Genomic DNA, 16,738 nt, shown 5'->3' with positions numbered 1-16,738 from the left:
ACACTCCTACTTAATGTGAAGCCTGACAATGAATGATAGTAGGTATAAATCAAAATCAATCAAGCTGACTGGTCCACTGAATAATTAGGTCAATACAAATTAATTTTATAAAATGAACCTAGGGAATTAAATGAATAGTTTGATGTATTTTTTTCTTTAATTTTCTTATTTATTATGTATTTTTACTTTGTTAGTGGATTGAAAAAAATCCTATATTTGTGTATGCACTATACTCACACCGTGCCCTTTCATGACTATCTCTCTGGAAACACTTTTCAATTATAGCACTTTTGTGCATAGTAAATCGGACATAAAGATGGATGACTGACAGCAGGGGAAGAGGAGGAGGTATTTCACAACACTACTGTCCTTCAAGAGAAAACGCTGAAACTGTAACCAACTAACTATAATAAATGAGTACCTGACAAAAAGAAATGAGCTGTGAAAGTAAAAAAGCTACCCTAGGATGAATACTTCAGAACTACTTTGTCACAGTAATCCTCTGTAGGTAGTGTGCAATCCTAGCTAAAAATACTATCCAACAGATATTAAATATTTTTATATAGTGCATGCAGGTTTAGTTAAATTACAGGATAATAATTATTATTAAAAATAAAATAAAATGCTTGCATTCTTTCCAAAAGAAAGTTTCTTAACAGTAATATAGAACTTGAAAACACAATATGAAACTAATTCAGGGAATGCAATTGGAAAAAAAAATAATAAAAAAAAAAACCTGAAACCTTTACGATCTTTGTTTAACTCCTTTTTAAAGAGTTAAGTCTTCCACTCTGCCTGCCACATTACGCTGAATCTTATCACAGACTTTGCTGAAAAAAGACATGATAAAACTTTCGTCCCATTCTGTTGTTGCACTGGGACCAAGGCTCTTTCTAAGCCAAGCAGTGTCTGCAAGGCTTTGGGCTTATCAGTGAGCTGTAGCTGGAACCAGCATCACCTTGCAGCTTGCCCTGACTATGAACCCTATTACTTCACATGCGTGGTAGTTTTTAGCATGGCCAGAGAAATATTCAAATTTGATACAATTGATGAAGCTGAACTAGTGACAGGCATCACACGCTTTTTACTTTGATCTTTATGAAAGTCTCAATTCACTCCAAATTAATTGTCCCTTTTGCAAATCCTCTCAGAAAGTGGGAAATTGCAAGTAATGGACTTCATCTTTCTTTGTCAAAGTGTTCTTATTAGATTGTCCTCTCTACTCAAGGGAAAAATCTTACCAAGAGCTAAAACTCTTACATGCAGATGTAGGAGTGACAATAAGAATACAAGCTCAATGCTCACCAGGCGAAGTTTTGCAAAAGATGACATCCAGAAATAGTCTTCTGCTTTTCAGTCTTCAGCTCAGACATCATGAGTGGACTGTATGCTAAGCAGGCTTGGCAGTCTATTTCAACACACTCCCAAGAGCTCTTTTTTTTTAATTTATTTTCTATTTACTTACTTCATCATGAGGTTTTGTGGGAAAATATTTCCAGAACACATAACAGCAACAAAGTTTACAAGTGTGGCTGGTGGAGACTGCAGGTCTTAGGGCTTTAGTACTAAGGATATTACCATGACATATTTCTCATGAGCTCTCAGCAGCTCACCAACTAGCAGAAATTTGGAATGCCATGAAAGCCTTCTTGCAGCAAAAGACTTGAGCACTGGCTCAACTTGAGCTGCTGGCATTAATTACTCTGGTGCTTGAAGTGAGACAGTTCACATGCTCAATACTTTCTGAAACAGTGTGATAAAATGTTTACTTTGCGATGCTGGCTGGCTTATCCAGAAGGATGAAGCAAGCTCAGCACACTTCAAAAAGATATCTCTACTGAAAATCCTCAGACTGACCAAAGAGACCAGATGATCTTCTCAATCCTAAGGGAAGTTTGCTCATATTTGAAGCAGTCTTTCATACGATAATGAGGGAAGGCTGCAAAATATGCCCTTCCTTTCCTTCACTATGCAGAGCCACGCGTTTTCACGTCCTCTAATACTGCAAGAGGAGAAAGGCTAGTTAATAAAGAAATCAAATGATGAGGGACAAAGAACCTCAACCCTCTTTTTGAGCAGGCATATAAACTCAGGATGCTTGTGTTTCTCATTTTCCTTGGGTAAATGAAACATCATCCTCTACAATCAGTCATCATGACCACAAGTGGTGCTAGAGAATTGTCACAATCAGTTTTTCTGTCCTGCGGAGACAAATAGTATTTTCTACAGGGCCAGCCAGACCAAATCAGCTTTACAAAGTAACCATTCAAAAAGGACTATCTGCAATTTTGTGTTGTAAGCCAAGCAACAAGTGAGGTACATGGTGGCTCCAGCAGACACCAGAGGCCTGCTGACCCTCCTGCTGCCTTGTGATTCTCTCTCAACCAAATTGTTTCTGGGCAACCCACCAAGACAGTTGAGGCACAGCTCTGTCTGTTCAGCATCGCATCCCATGTAGTGACTGCCCGGAGACATGTTCTACAATACGGGCAGAACCACTCTGGCTTGGAGACTCTTCGTGAAAAGAAAATGGCTGGGTCACTGTAACACTCAGCTGTGCAGCTGGCTGTGGAGGAGAGGAGGAGCCCCCTTACAGTCAGCTGGCCTTGGATTCAGCTCAAATTCAGTCATCGGGCCACCAAAATTCAGATCATAACTTATTATGGGTTCCTGAAAACTTAACTGCCAAGCTTAACACTCACTACTACACAAATAAAAACTGTTCTGAAATGGAAAACAAACGAACAAACAACACACAAAACCCCCCACCCCACAGTACAATCTAATCCTTTTCACAAAGCAAACAACTTCACTTTCTTCTGAACATTGACATCTTCACTAGTTAAGACTGTGACAGAATGAAATGTAAATTAACACTACCTAACCAGGCAAATGTGAGCAGACGTGTAATTTTCACATTAGACTTTAGTGAACAGCAGGCATTCAGCCTGAAGTGAATTAAAACGATCAAAAACTGGGGAAATAGTCAGTCATTCAAAACATACTTGAGATATTCAAGATATCCCTAATCCAAGGCTAGGGCACATCATAGGCCATTTAGCATAAGAAGAAGCTGTCAATAGTTTTGTCATCATCGTCGAACTTAAGAATATCATAAGATGAAAGCAAAGGTACTGAGGCATATTCATTCTTTTGAGATGTGCGTGTAAAATTTCCAGCAAGTGAATTACAGGAAGAACACACTCCTGTCATAGGAACATGTAAATACTTATAACCGTATTACAGCTAGTGTTTTTTTTTTCCCTAAAAAAACCTCACATCATGAGTATTGAAGAAAATAAAAGATCTCAGTTGAAGAATAGGAACTAAATTTCAGTTATGTACTAAATTATCAGACTTTGACAAATATGTCCAATATTTTTAATTTGTATACAAACATGAAGTCCCATTGAAATGTATATGAGTTTCCTTGTTTGCTCAGGAATTACTTAATACTTACAAGATGGAGGTTCACCATAACCTTTTTCTGTCTTGGTGTAAAATCAATACATTGGGAGTTCCTTCTGCATTTGAAGGCAGATTTAGGCAGAGTAGTCCAGGTTCTCTTACCAGATAAAATGATGGAGGAAGAAGGCACCCAGCCAAAGGCTGTTACGTGTTTCTAAGCATAGCAGAGCAAAAAGTATCTCAAAAAAAGTATGATGTGCTATTTTTCAGGCCAAAGAAGAATACAAAAGGTACTCAACAACAGTTTAAAAATAAAATTTCTCGTTGAGATTTTGATAAAATTTGAGCCCAGAATGAACTTCCAGATGTACAAGGAACTTGTAACATCAGTTTCATAGGCTGAAGCAAAGCTTTTACCAGAAATGCTGAAACAGCATTGAACTTCAGAGTGCTATTTGAATACCAGTGTTATAATTACTACAGTATGACCTTGTGTAAACCTTATAAGTTTGTTCATGAATATGTAGAATGCAAGTAACTGCACCATTATGAAAAAGAGGGGTGCTTAAGGATCTGACACAGCTACACATTTAACACATTTAATTCTGTTCATAATTTTCCCTTGAGTATTTTTCTGAATAAAAATATTATAGCAGTAATCAGAGGACACTGATCTATTCAAACTAAAATCTTCTTCTGCCCCAAATTACAACATTAGATTTTTATTTCAGCTACATTTCTGAGTCATCACAGATTTCAGTAAGGCATAATCTCTCTCATACCCTGCATAAATTGCCTCCTAAAATTTGTGTGTAAGTGGGACGCACCGTCATTGTAGCCTCTCCAATTGGTTTGTGACTTTTTCCTAGATTGGGCCTTTTACCTTCTTGAAAAGGTGAAACATCATCCACATTAGAATGACCACATTAGATTGACTCTTTATTCATTTCCTGTGACTTTTCCAGTTTTGGTTTGTGCTTTCAAGGTGAGGAACATGGCAGTCAACGTTTATACATAAGTTAGTGAAAGTTTTAGGCCTTTTGAAAAATACATTTTGTGTATTTCATGCCCATGAAATCAGCTTGTCTGCAAGTTTTGCATTGAGGTGCCTGAAATTAGACATTTAAATTCATACTTAACTATCAACAACATCAAAACTGCAAATGAATTTCAGAGTTGATGAGTCAGTGGTAGTCTAGAAATACTCAAACCGTCTAAAAAGCAGGCTTTTATTGAGAGCCTATTCACTGATTAAAATGCCTGCCACTAGGTAAGTCTAACTTACCTAGTGGCAGGCTAGAGAGCTTGCTCCTTTCTATCTTGTTTTAAAGGCAAGAAAAAGAAGTTCAGCTCATTTTCCCTGCAGTGAACTATGTTCCACTATGATACTTTGGAAAGTATTATCGAGTTTATAAAGACAGTTTTTCAAAATTCACTGTGCATAAGTAATACAGAACCTCCAAGCTAATAAATTTAAAAGTAAGCAATATAGTCATTATTTTAACTTCTATTTTAGTATATAAATATGCTATTGAGCTTTACGCTGGAAAGAAGAATGTAGAAGTCATGATCAAGGTACCTTCATTTATATTAAATGTATTTATTGAATTGGAAATTATCTGGTTGCTATTTATACAATATATAACAGGAATTCTTGGTCTCTTCAAAATAACAGAGAGTTGACATTAATCCTTCAGTTCCTCCACAGTCTGTTGTTAGCCTGAGTTTTGTCCGCTATAACCTAACCCTGGATTCTGACAGGCTTCTTATAGAGCATGGACTTTCTGTTACTTGATGCCAAGACTGCAAGGTCAGCTTGAGAAGAGCTCCTAGACTCTAGAAAAAGTAATGGGAGATGCTGGACGGGTTGGCAAGTCCAACATCTCTACACTCATGACAGCATACAACGAGGAAAAACACTGCACGCCGTTGATAGGAGGAGAACCAAAAAGAAGAAAAAAATCAGCAGCAAAGGTCCTAGTCCTAGTACTAGAAGCTAGCTCCATTATATGCATCTGAAGATACTCAGACTTTGCACTGGTCATTAAAGACAGATACACATTTTACCTTCAACAATCAGTCCTTTTACATATATATATACACACATATATACATATATGTGCATACAACTATATCAGTTTAGTATCCTAAGAAGTTTCATATATACATATAAAAGGTTTCTTTATATATATATATATATATATATCTAAGAACATATGGTAAATACTACTGTCCATGCTATTTATTTTATGCTGCTCCCACATTTTCCTTCGTCAGTACGCAGCAGAATGTTGTTTTCAAAAGAGATTGTAGAAGTTTCTAATAATATGAATCAAGCGTCTCTGGATGCTTAGAAAAGAACCAGAGGAGAAATAAGGCTGTGGGATAAATGCAATGGCTGTAAATGTCTGGGAAACAAATCGTTTGTCTGCAAAACAGATAAAAAGAGTTGCTTTCGGGCTTCACAGTTAACACAAATTGTTGTAAAAAGGTAATTTGTTCCTTCTAAAAGTTGACCTGTCTAGAAAATACTAAGCCTGTTACATTAAATTCATATTTTAAAAGCGGTTTGTCCCTTTGCTTTTCTACTCTGAGAACTTGCTACATATTTTTTTTTTCATTTGAAAGAAATAATTCTACATATTTTCTGAAAGATTTGACAAGTATGAAAATAAGAAGTAGTAAAATTTGAAAAGTATGGGGCTTTATGAAGAAAAACTACTGGAGTTATTCTCCTATAGAATTTCAAATTTACTAACATGGGGGGAGATATCTATTTTAATATATTGCTGATTTTCACAGTCACCCCTATATGTCACCAGTGTACGATGAAAAATTAAATAGAACATGGAAGAAAGAAAAAGTCAGCATTTTATGATTTTGAATCTTGAAAAAGGTTTAGAATTTTAAAGCAATACTTTCTTAAAGCTCCTTAAAATCCTCAGATTACATTCTATTACCTTACATTCATCTCCAATTCATGAACAACAAAAAAAACACCACAAAACACCACACTATCTCCAGGTTCCAGATTGTACATCAGGATGAAGACTCTTGAAAAGATATTATCTGATGTTTTTTTCAGATGGTCTTTGCACAGGGATGTACTTCTGATAAGTAAACTTGACATGTCAGGTTAAAACAGTATTGTACAATGTGTCTCCTGTTGTTAGTAAATTTCAGATTAGGAATTATAAAACCTCCTATAAACAACTGGGACTCAAAATTCATTTTTCACTTGATTTTCTGTAGTAAGACTAAATGAATCAGAAACTACGAAACAAAGATATAGTATTTCACAAACACCACAAACACAAATAAACAAGTCATAGCTGAAACCTGAAAAGAAAAAAAGAAATCAGGCTTTCACAGAGCTTAATGAGGTAAGGTACTAGTATCTCAGTGGGGTGGTAAGTAAATTGGGTGATTACTCTAATACATGTCACATTGAGGCCTGGCAGTTTCTGAAAGATGAATATTAAGTTCATAAGTGATAGGTATAAAACAGTATTTAGAGCTTTGAATTATCTAAAAAATTTCAAAATATTTGACTTATGTGAAATTAACTAGCACAATATTGTATTAAAGCTATTCTTTTATCAAATCATCAAAGTATGCAAGAATGCAGTTTGTAAATAGCCTCTTTCAGGAAAGAAGAAAATAACGGGAAAAAAAAAGGTCTGATTTTGCTGCTGTCTTTCATATGATTTCATACTGATTTCAGCTGGATCACTGTGTGACTGGAGTGTTCCTACATAGTGTTTTTTAAAATGTATTAAGAACTTGCTTAAAAATGATAACGAATAAGCAGGTAAGAGTACTAAAATTGTAGTTAATAAGCTACTTTGTAATTGAAAAAGCTAAGAATATCTCAACAAGAAACTGAGAAACGGGAAAATCAGTAGAAAGAACAACTCATCTAATATAGCAAAAAAAAAAACAACCCACAAACCAAAGACCTGTCTGCTTCTATATAGTAAGCACTGCAAACTGTTTATTGGCAATGCATATAGGAAGGTTTATATTATAGCACCTCTGAGACGTTATTTTAAGCTTTCAACAGTGAATGCCTCAGAAAATCAAATGTCCAGAAGATTAAACAAAACGAGTCCTGGCATATTTGGTAGCATTAAAACTTATAAAATACATCCTGATGTCTCTAAAATCTGTCAGCATTAGAGATTTAGGAACATTTGACAAATAGTTTGAAGATCATTCTCCTATGATATACTGAGCACCACCACTGAAAATCCTCGTGCAACTGCTATTAACCAACATCCCTTCACAGACCAGCTCAAACAAAAAGAGAAAAAGAAAATGGTGAAGGACAACCAAATGAGAGTCTTAGAACAAACTCTCACGTGGAAAAGGGCAAAGAACTTTACCACATACACACAACAATGTTTCAGCCAGCAACCCCATCACATCTTCTTGCCTTACATTATTTCCCCATCCAGTGATATCTTGAAATGGAAATCTGAAGCTTATATCCAGTCATCAGTGGAAAGTGTGAAAGCTTATTGGGGGTGGCATGTATTTAAGGAATGTTAATCATCATACTAGCAGCACAGAGTATGCACTACGCTCATCAGCTCTTGTAAAACACTGAGCTTTCTAATATTTTCTTTCTGACATTCAGCGTTTCCTCCAGAAAATGACCCCATTACCTTAGATGAATACAACACAAAAGTCTAGGCGCTCCCTCAGAGGTCAACTAATACTTTTGTCCCTTGCACAGCCTCAAATTTTACATTTTATTCAGACAGAAAGATTTTCAACAGCAACTGAGGAAAGGTAAACAAGAAAGTTCTTGCTAGTGTGAAGCAAAAGCAAATTCAACCGTCTCCAAATGTTCTGGCTTTGCCAAAGAGCATCCACACAGACTAAGTGGGATGAAATTATCTAAAGAAGATGGATGAAGGCCAAATAAATATCCGAAGCAGATACAGAGGGCAGAAAGATGCATCTAAGAAATAAGGAGGGTTTGAGATCAGAAAGATATTAAAAAGCCATAATATGGCCTGGTTTTAGAAGGAAAGAAGACCAGCCAGCTCAGGACAGGCATTTGAATTATTGCAGCTATCTGGGAAGGATTCAGGAGGTATAATATGCACAGTCTTTTGCAGGCAGATATGAGCTTATTTCGCACGAGATGACCAGAAGCCATTCTGCTATGACAGCATACCATCAAGCACTTGGTAGTAAGCCTTGCTGCAAAGCAGTGTAAATATACTGTGTCAGGCAACGTACCATTCTCGTGTGGCCACAAGTCCTCAGGCTGACCCAGAGTGCAGGCTACAGTAAGCTCACATCAGTTTGCAAATGGGCGTGCACATACACTCACAAAAAGAAAAGAAAGAAAGAAAGATAGATTTCAAGACCAATGTGCAATGAATCCAACAACTACCGGGTGGGAAGAACCGAGGTTTGCAGGAACAAGGATGGGAGAAGCAGTTAGGAAAAGTTAACAGGAAGACAGATCATGGTGTGGGGAGACCAACACTGAACATGCATGTTTAGGGAAGGGGCACAGTGAAGGCCCAAATTTATAAAGGACATTTCTTACAAAGGCAGCTCTTTAACTGAGACAGATTAAACATCAGAAGTGTGAGAAGTATTACATGGTACAAGTCCTTATGGAATGACTTCTGTCACAGTGATATGAGCAACTTTTTTTCTAGGGACTTGAATGTTTTGTATAGAATTATATTACCAATCTCTTTTCAAAACTCTTCAAAATTAATACAACTCAGATACAAATACCTAGCTACAAACACACAACCTGTTATAGCTGATATATGCATATACATACCTGTATTTAAGTCCAATACAAGTATATTTGCAATCAGTTATTACCTTCTGTATTTCATTCTCTTCTGATTACATATAAACAATCACTAATAATAAGTATTAGTTTTTCCCTTAAACTTTTCATATTTCAATTCTGAAAGGAAGATAGTTCATTTGATGAAAAGCACAAGGAGAAAAAGGTGCTTGCTATACATACATAATAAAACACTGCTATTTTATTTGCCTCCTAATCAAATAATGTATTTTGATTTACCTTTATCTGATGGATTTCTGATTTATATGCAACATACAACACATATTGTATCATTGATATATACTACTCACCTAACAAATTTCCTGTGATGTATGTAAAAATATTAACTAATTAATCTTCATAACATGTCTTTGAGATAGATTACAGAATCTCTACTATGCATGCAGAAAAAAAACACACAACACTTAGAGAACTTGCCTAATAAGTTAAAGCATATAAATGCACTAATATGGATTGGAATTCAGAAATTCCTACGAGTCAATCCTTTTGTAAGGCTTTGTCAGAACTTAAACTCTTCTTACTTATCCTATTTTCAATCTCACATCTACCGTGACTTTAAGGAATAGATAGGTCATGTTGCATATGTTTATGTAAGTGTAATTTGGTGTTGCATATACGCATTTGGTATATAAATATAAATACATACCATATTTTCTAAGGATCTATTTAGGTATGCTGGGTGCACAATGTTAAACTGGTTCGTCTCTTATTCCACTCCAACTTTCATCTTCACAGAGCAGAAAAAATGTACTTGATGCATTTATCAGAACTTTATCAATGGCATCGGGAACTTTTAAGGCATGTTACTTTTTTTAAGCATCTTCATTACTTTTTGTTTTAATTAAATTGGATGTAATAGTGACAACATACTGGCTTCACTTAAGCAACTGGGGGAATAGGAAAAATCTACAAAGAAAAAAACATCTGCAATATACAAACTTTGATGAGAAGATTGGTCAAAGCCATTAAGAAAAATGGCAAACTTGTAGAGATTGTTTTAGAATATCCTACAGCTTGTTTTCTAACTAATTTCAGACTTGAAGTTTACTGCACTGAAAGTCATCTTCGTTGCTGACAGACAAATTATTTATTTTACAGATGCCTAAGAATGAGAAATAATTCAAGATAAAGCAATATGATTCAGGCAAAGCAAATGTTTTGCTGTACTCACCTTAGGCACCCAGTGGCATTGCGCAGCACCTGTGATGAATGGAGTTGTATTTTATGATCATCCTGGAGCGGAGAATTTTCCCATCCAGAGTGAGGGATGATCACTGCATTGGTCAACACTGCAAGGGCATCCTGGATGATTGGCATTTTCAGTGCATCACAGGAGGATAGATTCCAGAGAACTCCTACAAAACAACCAAATGACTAATAATTAACACTTTTTAAAAAAAAAAGATTGAATAGTTTTAGATTCAAAAACAAATGCCAAAACTAAACCACATTATCGTTGCTCGTAATGAAGCTGTTCCTGTCAAGAGAAAAAAAAAATCTGCATCGTAAATGGGGCTGAATGATACCTGAACACTTTCACAATAGGAATACAGCCTTGAATACACAAATTGTCACAGAACCACTGGAAATTTCTCAGAGCTAGGCCTCAGCTCATTCTTACTTTCCTTCCCATGGAAACAGCAACCTGGCTTGACAGCTAGCCTTGAGGGGCAAAATTCAGTTTTGCCTGTATTGCTTTCAAGTCTTGAACCAACAAGGCAAAATATTATAATCACCACACATACATAATCACCAAGGTTGCAAATACGAACATTAAATTACACTATCAAAAAGCAAAGGGAGTGATGGTGGGCGGAAACTGCTAAAGACCTAAGAACGTGGGCTCAAACATTTATAAATATAAGCAGCAAGAACACTACTTGCTCCAGGCTTTCTTTAGCATTCTCTGTGTTGAAGGAGAGGTATAATTAACAGGAATCAACCTACTTTTTTTGGTTTCCCTTTAAAAGTAATTACTTCTACAGGAAGACTGTTTCAGTTATACAACTCCATGTTTTAATTATTTTATACAGAACTGTATATAAAGGCAGTTTTGCATTTTAATGTAAAAATTTTGCTTAGCATACCAGTAAAAGTCCAACTTAAAATCATCTGTATATAGTAAACAGACAGAAACTGACAGATTTTAGCTAGATACAAAAAAAAAACAGAAATGAGAATACTGCTCTTTTTTTTTTTCACTTGTTACTTTAAAGAGTCTTTGTTTGATTTCTGCTACGAATGCCTTTATGAAAAGTAATACAGTATTTAAAGGAATAAAAGCATTCAGAATGATATTGATATTCACTTATCTATAACCTGTTCTTGGTAAGCTTCATTGGCACATCTACTGTTCTTGAAATACCTAGTATTTTGCAGGGTTTATTCAGTATAAAAAACAATGCAGTTGTATTTTTTTTTTTTTTTTTTACATTTATCTAGATAGGTGTAAATGGTATGCAAATCTTTCCCTTTCCAAGGTCTGATTTAATACTTATACAAGGCAGTGTGTTGCTTCTCTGCAAAGAAGTCCTGTTTCAGATCTGAAGCAGAGAAGAGTTCTTTGATGGTAACAAAATAGCACTTTGGGCTTCAAGAACTAGTCACAGACTGGAAAAGCAGAAAAAAATACAGAAGAATAAAAAATAAGAGCTCTTTCTAGCAAAACGTAATGTACTATCTGTTATTCACTAGGTTCTTACTAATTAAAAGTAAACTCACGTAAACTTCATCTTTATTCCCTTGTTCTCTACTTTAAATACACTTGATACTGCGCACAAGAGCTTTTGCTCAATAAACTTCCATAGGAACTGGCCAGCTCCAAATAAAAACCTACTCATTCCCTCAAGAGCCAGAAAATAGGGTCTGGTTTCACTAACTGGAAATAAAACCTTCACAGTAACAGAATGAAGGGATCACCAGACTAGATTCAGCTGTTCTGTGTTCTCCTAAATGATAATGACTTAAGGTAGAGTTAAACAAAACCGTGCTGCCTGGTAAGCCTGACAGTCTTTGAAGTTGTTGAACCTCACACACAGTTTAAAACTATAAGATAATCTTCCGTGCTATAGCAATGCCTTTTACCTAATTTTAAGGTGTTTTTTTTTTTTTTTTGATGCTACCAACTACATTAATGAATGAAACAATTTAATTCTGACAAGTTATATTTTATTTTCTCAGTTGGTGGACTCTGCTGCTTGCTGAGGTCGGCATTTTAAGTGCCTCCTTGTACCCTTCCTTAATTACAGGATTTACAGTTATAAAGGGAACTGGGAGTTCATTTCCCATTACTTTTGCTCAGAAGGACCTGGAGTTAATTTATGTGGAGACAAAGAAGATAATCCCTTCCCTGGACTTTTCAAGAAGCAGGAAGAAAACACGAACATCTTTTACCTGAGGCACCTTCCAATGTGGACATATCTCTGGTCCGTATGACTGAACACATCTTTCAAGCCCCATATGCATTACATTCCCTTTTAAGACTACAGTAAGGAGTTAATCATAGAGATCATTTGCCACTTTGCTCTGAAAGCCCTGACTGAATTGGCTTTCCAAGCACAATAAGCAAATCTGAAATAGCACTCAAAGTGCCTTGACTGCCCCCTAAATATTTGTATGCTATCAGCTGCCCATAGGAGGAGAAGGGACTGAACTCGGAGTATCTATGATTCATCGAGAATAGTGGAACCTACCCTGCTGAATATGGATTGGAAGAGTTGTTAATCCAATCTAGTCATTTAACTCAATATAGCTTACCATCTGTAGAACTACTTTTGTGAGGGAAGAGGAAATAAGGAACTGGTCAGATCAATGTTGAACATCTCTTACTCAATCACTTGTGTTCGTCGTACCTTATCTTCTCCTTGGATTTAAGGTTGTAATACATTGAAAGGAGGCATTTTGTCTCCCTGTTTATTTGCAAGCCACTTCGGTTTCTGTTGAATGCTGTACAGAAAGTGAAAAATAGCCGCACCAGACTGATCATGTTTATTTGAAGGTTGAAGCTTTCATCCTTACATGAAAAGAATTGAAGACCACAGGAAAAGTATCTTGCAATCTCATTTTGAGTTTAAACGTGAGAAACTTGTACTGAAAGCAATCCAGCTGGAAGATGGATTTGGGGTCTGAGTACCAATTACCAGTCTGCAGACATCAGATGAAGGACTCTTCAAAAGAGTCTACTGGAATGCTTGCTATGGAGATCTTGCTGTACCAAGTTAAATCTTCTGGAAGAGCTTATCAAAGGACATGCATTTACTAGGTTCAACAGGTTGTTTAACACACTAGAGAGAAATAATCTTTCCTAAGAAGGCCTTTCACAGACGACAACAATTAAATTTTAAAAATTTTGAAAATTGTTGTAACCAACATTTTTAAAAGCTATGTTACAACTCAGTACAAACAGCTAAAAGTGTTTAAACTCAATTACTGGCATCTGTGGCCACTACGCAGGTTTTTTTGTTCTCTCTTTCTCTCTAATGTGGTAACACCAATCCTGCCCTAATTCTTTTAAATTATGCATAACTGAAGAACTTAATCTTAAATTACATATTAGTATAATCCTTAGTTCTTCTACTAGAACAATATTGTATGGGTTCCTATTACCAGTTGTGTTTTGTTGCCATCCTTTGCAGAAATATGTATGCTGGCAAATCAGAAATATATCACAGAATCATAGAATGGTTTGGGTTGGAAGGGACCTTAAAGATGATTTAATTCCATATGTACCTTAACATGTATGTATGTCCCCCTGGGATCTTTTGACAGATGTAGTTCATAAAGAAAACTACACATAGATCTTAATTAAAGCAATTTAAATTTGTTGCCATTGGAAGAGTGAACTGAGAACAGAGAACCAGGAAAAGTTTTGATTTACCTTTCTCTTAGCTGAAGTCTAGATTGAAGTCAAAGTCTAGACTGAAGACAAGACAAACGCTTTTAAAAACACAGTCCAGGCTGATGGGATGTTACTGCTGCTAGACAGTGTGTACCCACTATGCCTTCAGCTTAGAAATAGCACCGCTTTCTGCATAAATCTAATTAATTTAAGCTATTGCAAAATAGCATCATTTAAATGAAAGGAGCAAAGCAAAATATTTTTTTTTAAATTTAAGACAATTTAATGGAGCAGTCTGAACATAAAAAAAAACATTATCTTTAAATTGGGAGCTCAAACTCAACCTGACTAAAATCTTCAACAGATTTTTTAGCCAGTGTTTTACTCAGAACTGGTACTCATATATATAGATCTATAGACAACGGATGTAAGTAATGACCTGATTAGACAGGTACTATCCCTATTTCACTCAAAGTTAAGAAAGTAGAGATTCCATGCAAAAATATCACTGATATTTTTGAATATCATCAGATTTTATTTCTGACTGTAAGTAAATATATTATTGGGAGAAAAAATACCTTTGATTCTTCTCAATTTGGTATGTTTAAAACAGCCTTAAACTTATACTTAAGACTTGGCTTATTGAATATTCTTTGTTAAAAATAAAAATCAAAGTCTTCCAGGCTTTTCCTTCTATCTTAGTTTAATACTTTGGTAATGGTCTGATGCAGAGTATTTGGTAGAGTTGAGACCCTGCCTGCCTCACACTGAGTACTGCTTTGGCAGGCTGTTTGTTTATAAGCTGAAGGCATGCTGGTACTCCAGGGGGTTACCTTCACGCATATAACAAATCAGATTGAAATCTGAGAGCTAAATACCCTGCTGAGAAGCTAAGCACAAGGGATCTTTTGCTGGTGCCCTTAGGAAAAGCATCTTCTACCCCAAGCTCTCAAGTGCTAGAAAAGTCACTTACTGGCTCTCACTGCAGCTTTGATGCTCAAGAGCCCCTTGTAATTGTAATGCTGCTTGGCAGAGCTGATCAGCTCCATTGCAGCAGGGTGTGGGCTCTGCATGCATTACATCAGTTCTGCTGAGTTCAGGGCAGGGGCAGAGATGAAATCATTTATCCTACTGAGAAACACACATCTCTTTAAATGCAACTGGTGTTTAAGAAGCACAGGAGCCACCCTACAACTTCAGGAAAACTTAACTGACGTACATAAAAGACGTCAAACATCAGCCATTGCATCATTTCTTAATGCTAGGTGCAAGAATACTTCACAGCTAGCTCGACCATCACGAACTGGTAAGTAACAGACTTTCGACAGGTGAAAAAAAACCACAGGGCCATTTGAACTCTGTCACCTGAACAATTCAGAGCTCATAAGATAGCTCCCTACAAGAGTATTTCAAAAATAATTAAATAAATAAATAATCAAAATTGGCATAACAGATAAGGAAGCTTCACTAATTTTCTTGAAATAATATTTTAACTGGTTAATGTATGACTACCTTATGGGGACCTTCATGTAATTCAGTACATGCATGTACATGCACAAAGGTGGTTTTCTATGTACCTGTGCATAAGATGGCCCATGAAAAGTGCAAATTGAGAAAGAACAGGTTTCAGTGAAAGTCATAAGCAGTTACAAGTCCACGGAACAGAAAGTGAAGCTGCAGGCAGTTCAATTCTTTTCCTTCTGCAGCCATTCTCAGCCTTACAAAACAAAAACTTTCCTGGAAAGAGTATAAAGTTTATTTTTTTTTTAATTTGCAAACAAATACAAGCTTGATCTTGACTGAAGAGTAATTATAAGCATTTACTCTGAAAAGCTAATTCTTTCCTTCTTGAGTGCTGCTCTTTTCATTCCAAAATTAAATATAAGATTTTATTAAAACCTAAAGGACTGATTTTATTATTGTTTGCACAAACTTTGCTGAACAAATTCTGTCCAAATGCTATTGCATTAACTGAAAACTTCTGTTTACTTGTCAACAAGACTGAACTTCGACCTAGCATTACTGCTCTATCTCTGCTGTACGCTTTAAAATAACATCTAAGTGTGTAAGGGAAGAACTATTGGACACGAAAGTTAGACAGGTATTAGCTTTAATGTCAGACAGCAGAGAAATTACCAGAAGAGTTGAATTCAGTTACTATGGAAAGACCAGTGATTCCAGCTTTTTTATTTATTTCCCTAACTGATGAAATTAAACTGGTCCCATATTACTGCCATAAAACACAGAAACCAAATCAAAAGCACTTAATTCTAAATGAGAGAAACACAGAAAAATAGACTGTTTTCAAACAAAATTTCACCCTAATGCATAATGACAATACCATTCTCAACTAAATCCCCTGTTAGAAAACAAGGAAATCAAACAAGCATATATAAATGGATGGGAAGATTTTTTTTTCAGTGTTTAAACATGTATTTTACAGAAGATTTTTTAGAGCACCCAAAATTAAAATACATGTTTTGTAACAGACACTAAGACAGAACAGAAGTGTTATACTTGAAAATGAACATCAAGTTAAAGCTCTAGGTACTAAAGTCCTTTCTCATAAGAACCATTTAGGAAGTTAGACCCATCTATAAAGTCATAGCTACATGCAAAATGGAAAGCTCAGTGTACACTTAAAAAAA

The 16,738-nt window shown here is 35.8% G+C and overlaps 1 protein-coding gene across 12 annotated transcripts in view; it reads right to left on the bottom strand.

The window, feature by feature from the left end:
- CTNND2 (catenin delta 2) overlaps nt 1-16,738 on the bottom strand; it is a 645,658-nt gene that overhangs the window by 120,658 nt on the left and 508,262 nt on the right. For all 12 annotated transcript variants that reach the window (XM_080578781.1, XM_080578780.1, XM_080578782.1 and 9 more), the window contains one exon: nt 10,425-10,608. In XM_080578781.1, the coding sequence (XP_080434907.1) occupies nt 10,425-10,608 (184 nt within the window). The remainder of the gene's footprint in view (nt 1-10,424; nt 10,609-16,738) is intronic.

This window comes from Anser brachyrhynchus, assembly GCF_964034855.1.
Source record: "Anser brachyrhynchus genome assembly, chromosome: 2".
Lineage (NCBI taxonomy): Eukaryota > Metazoa > Chordata > Aves > Anseriformes > Anatidae > Anser > Anser brachyrhynchus.
Note: the sequence above shows the minus strand (reverse complement) of the source record. Positions and strands in the feature narration are given on the sequence as shown.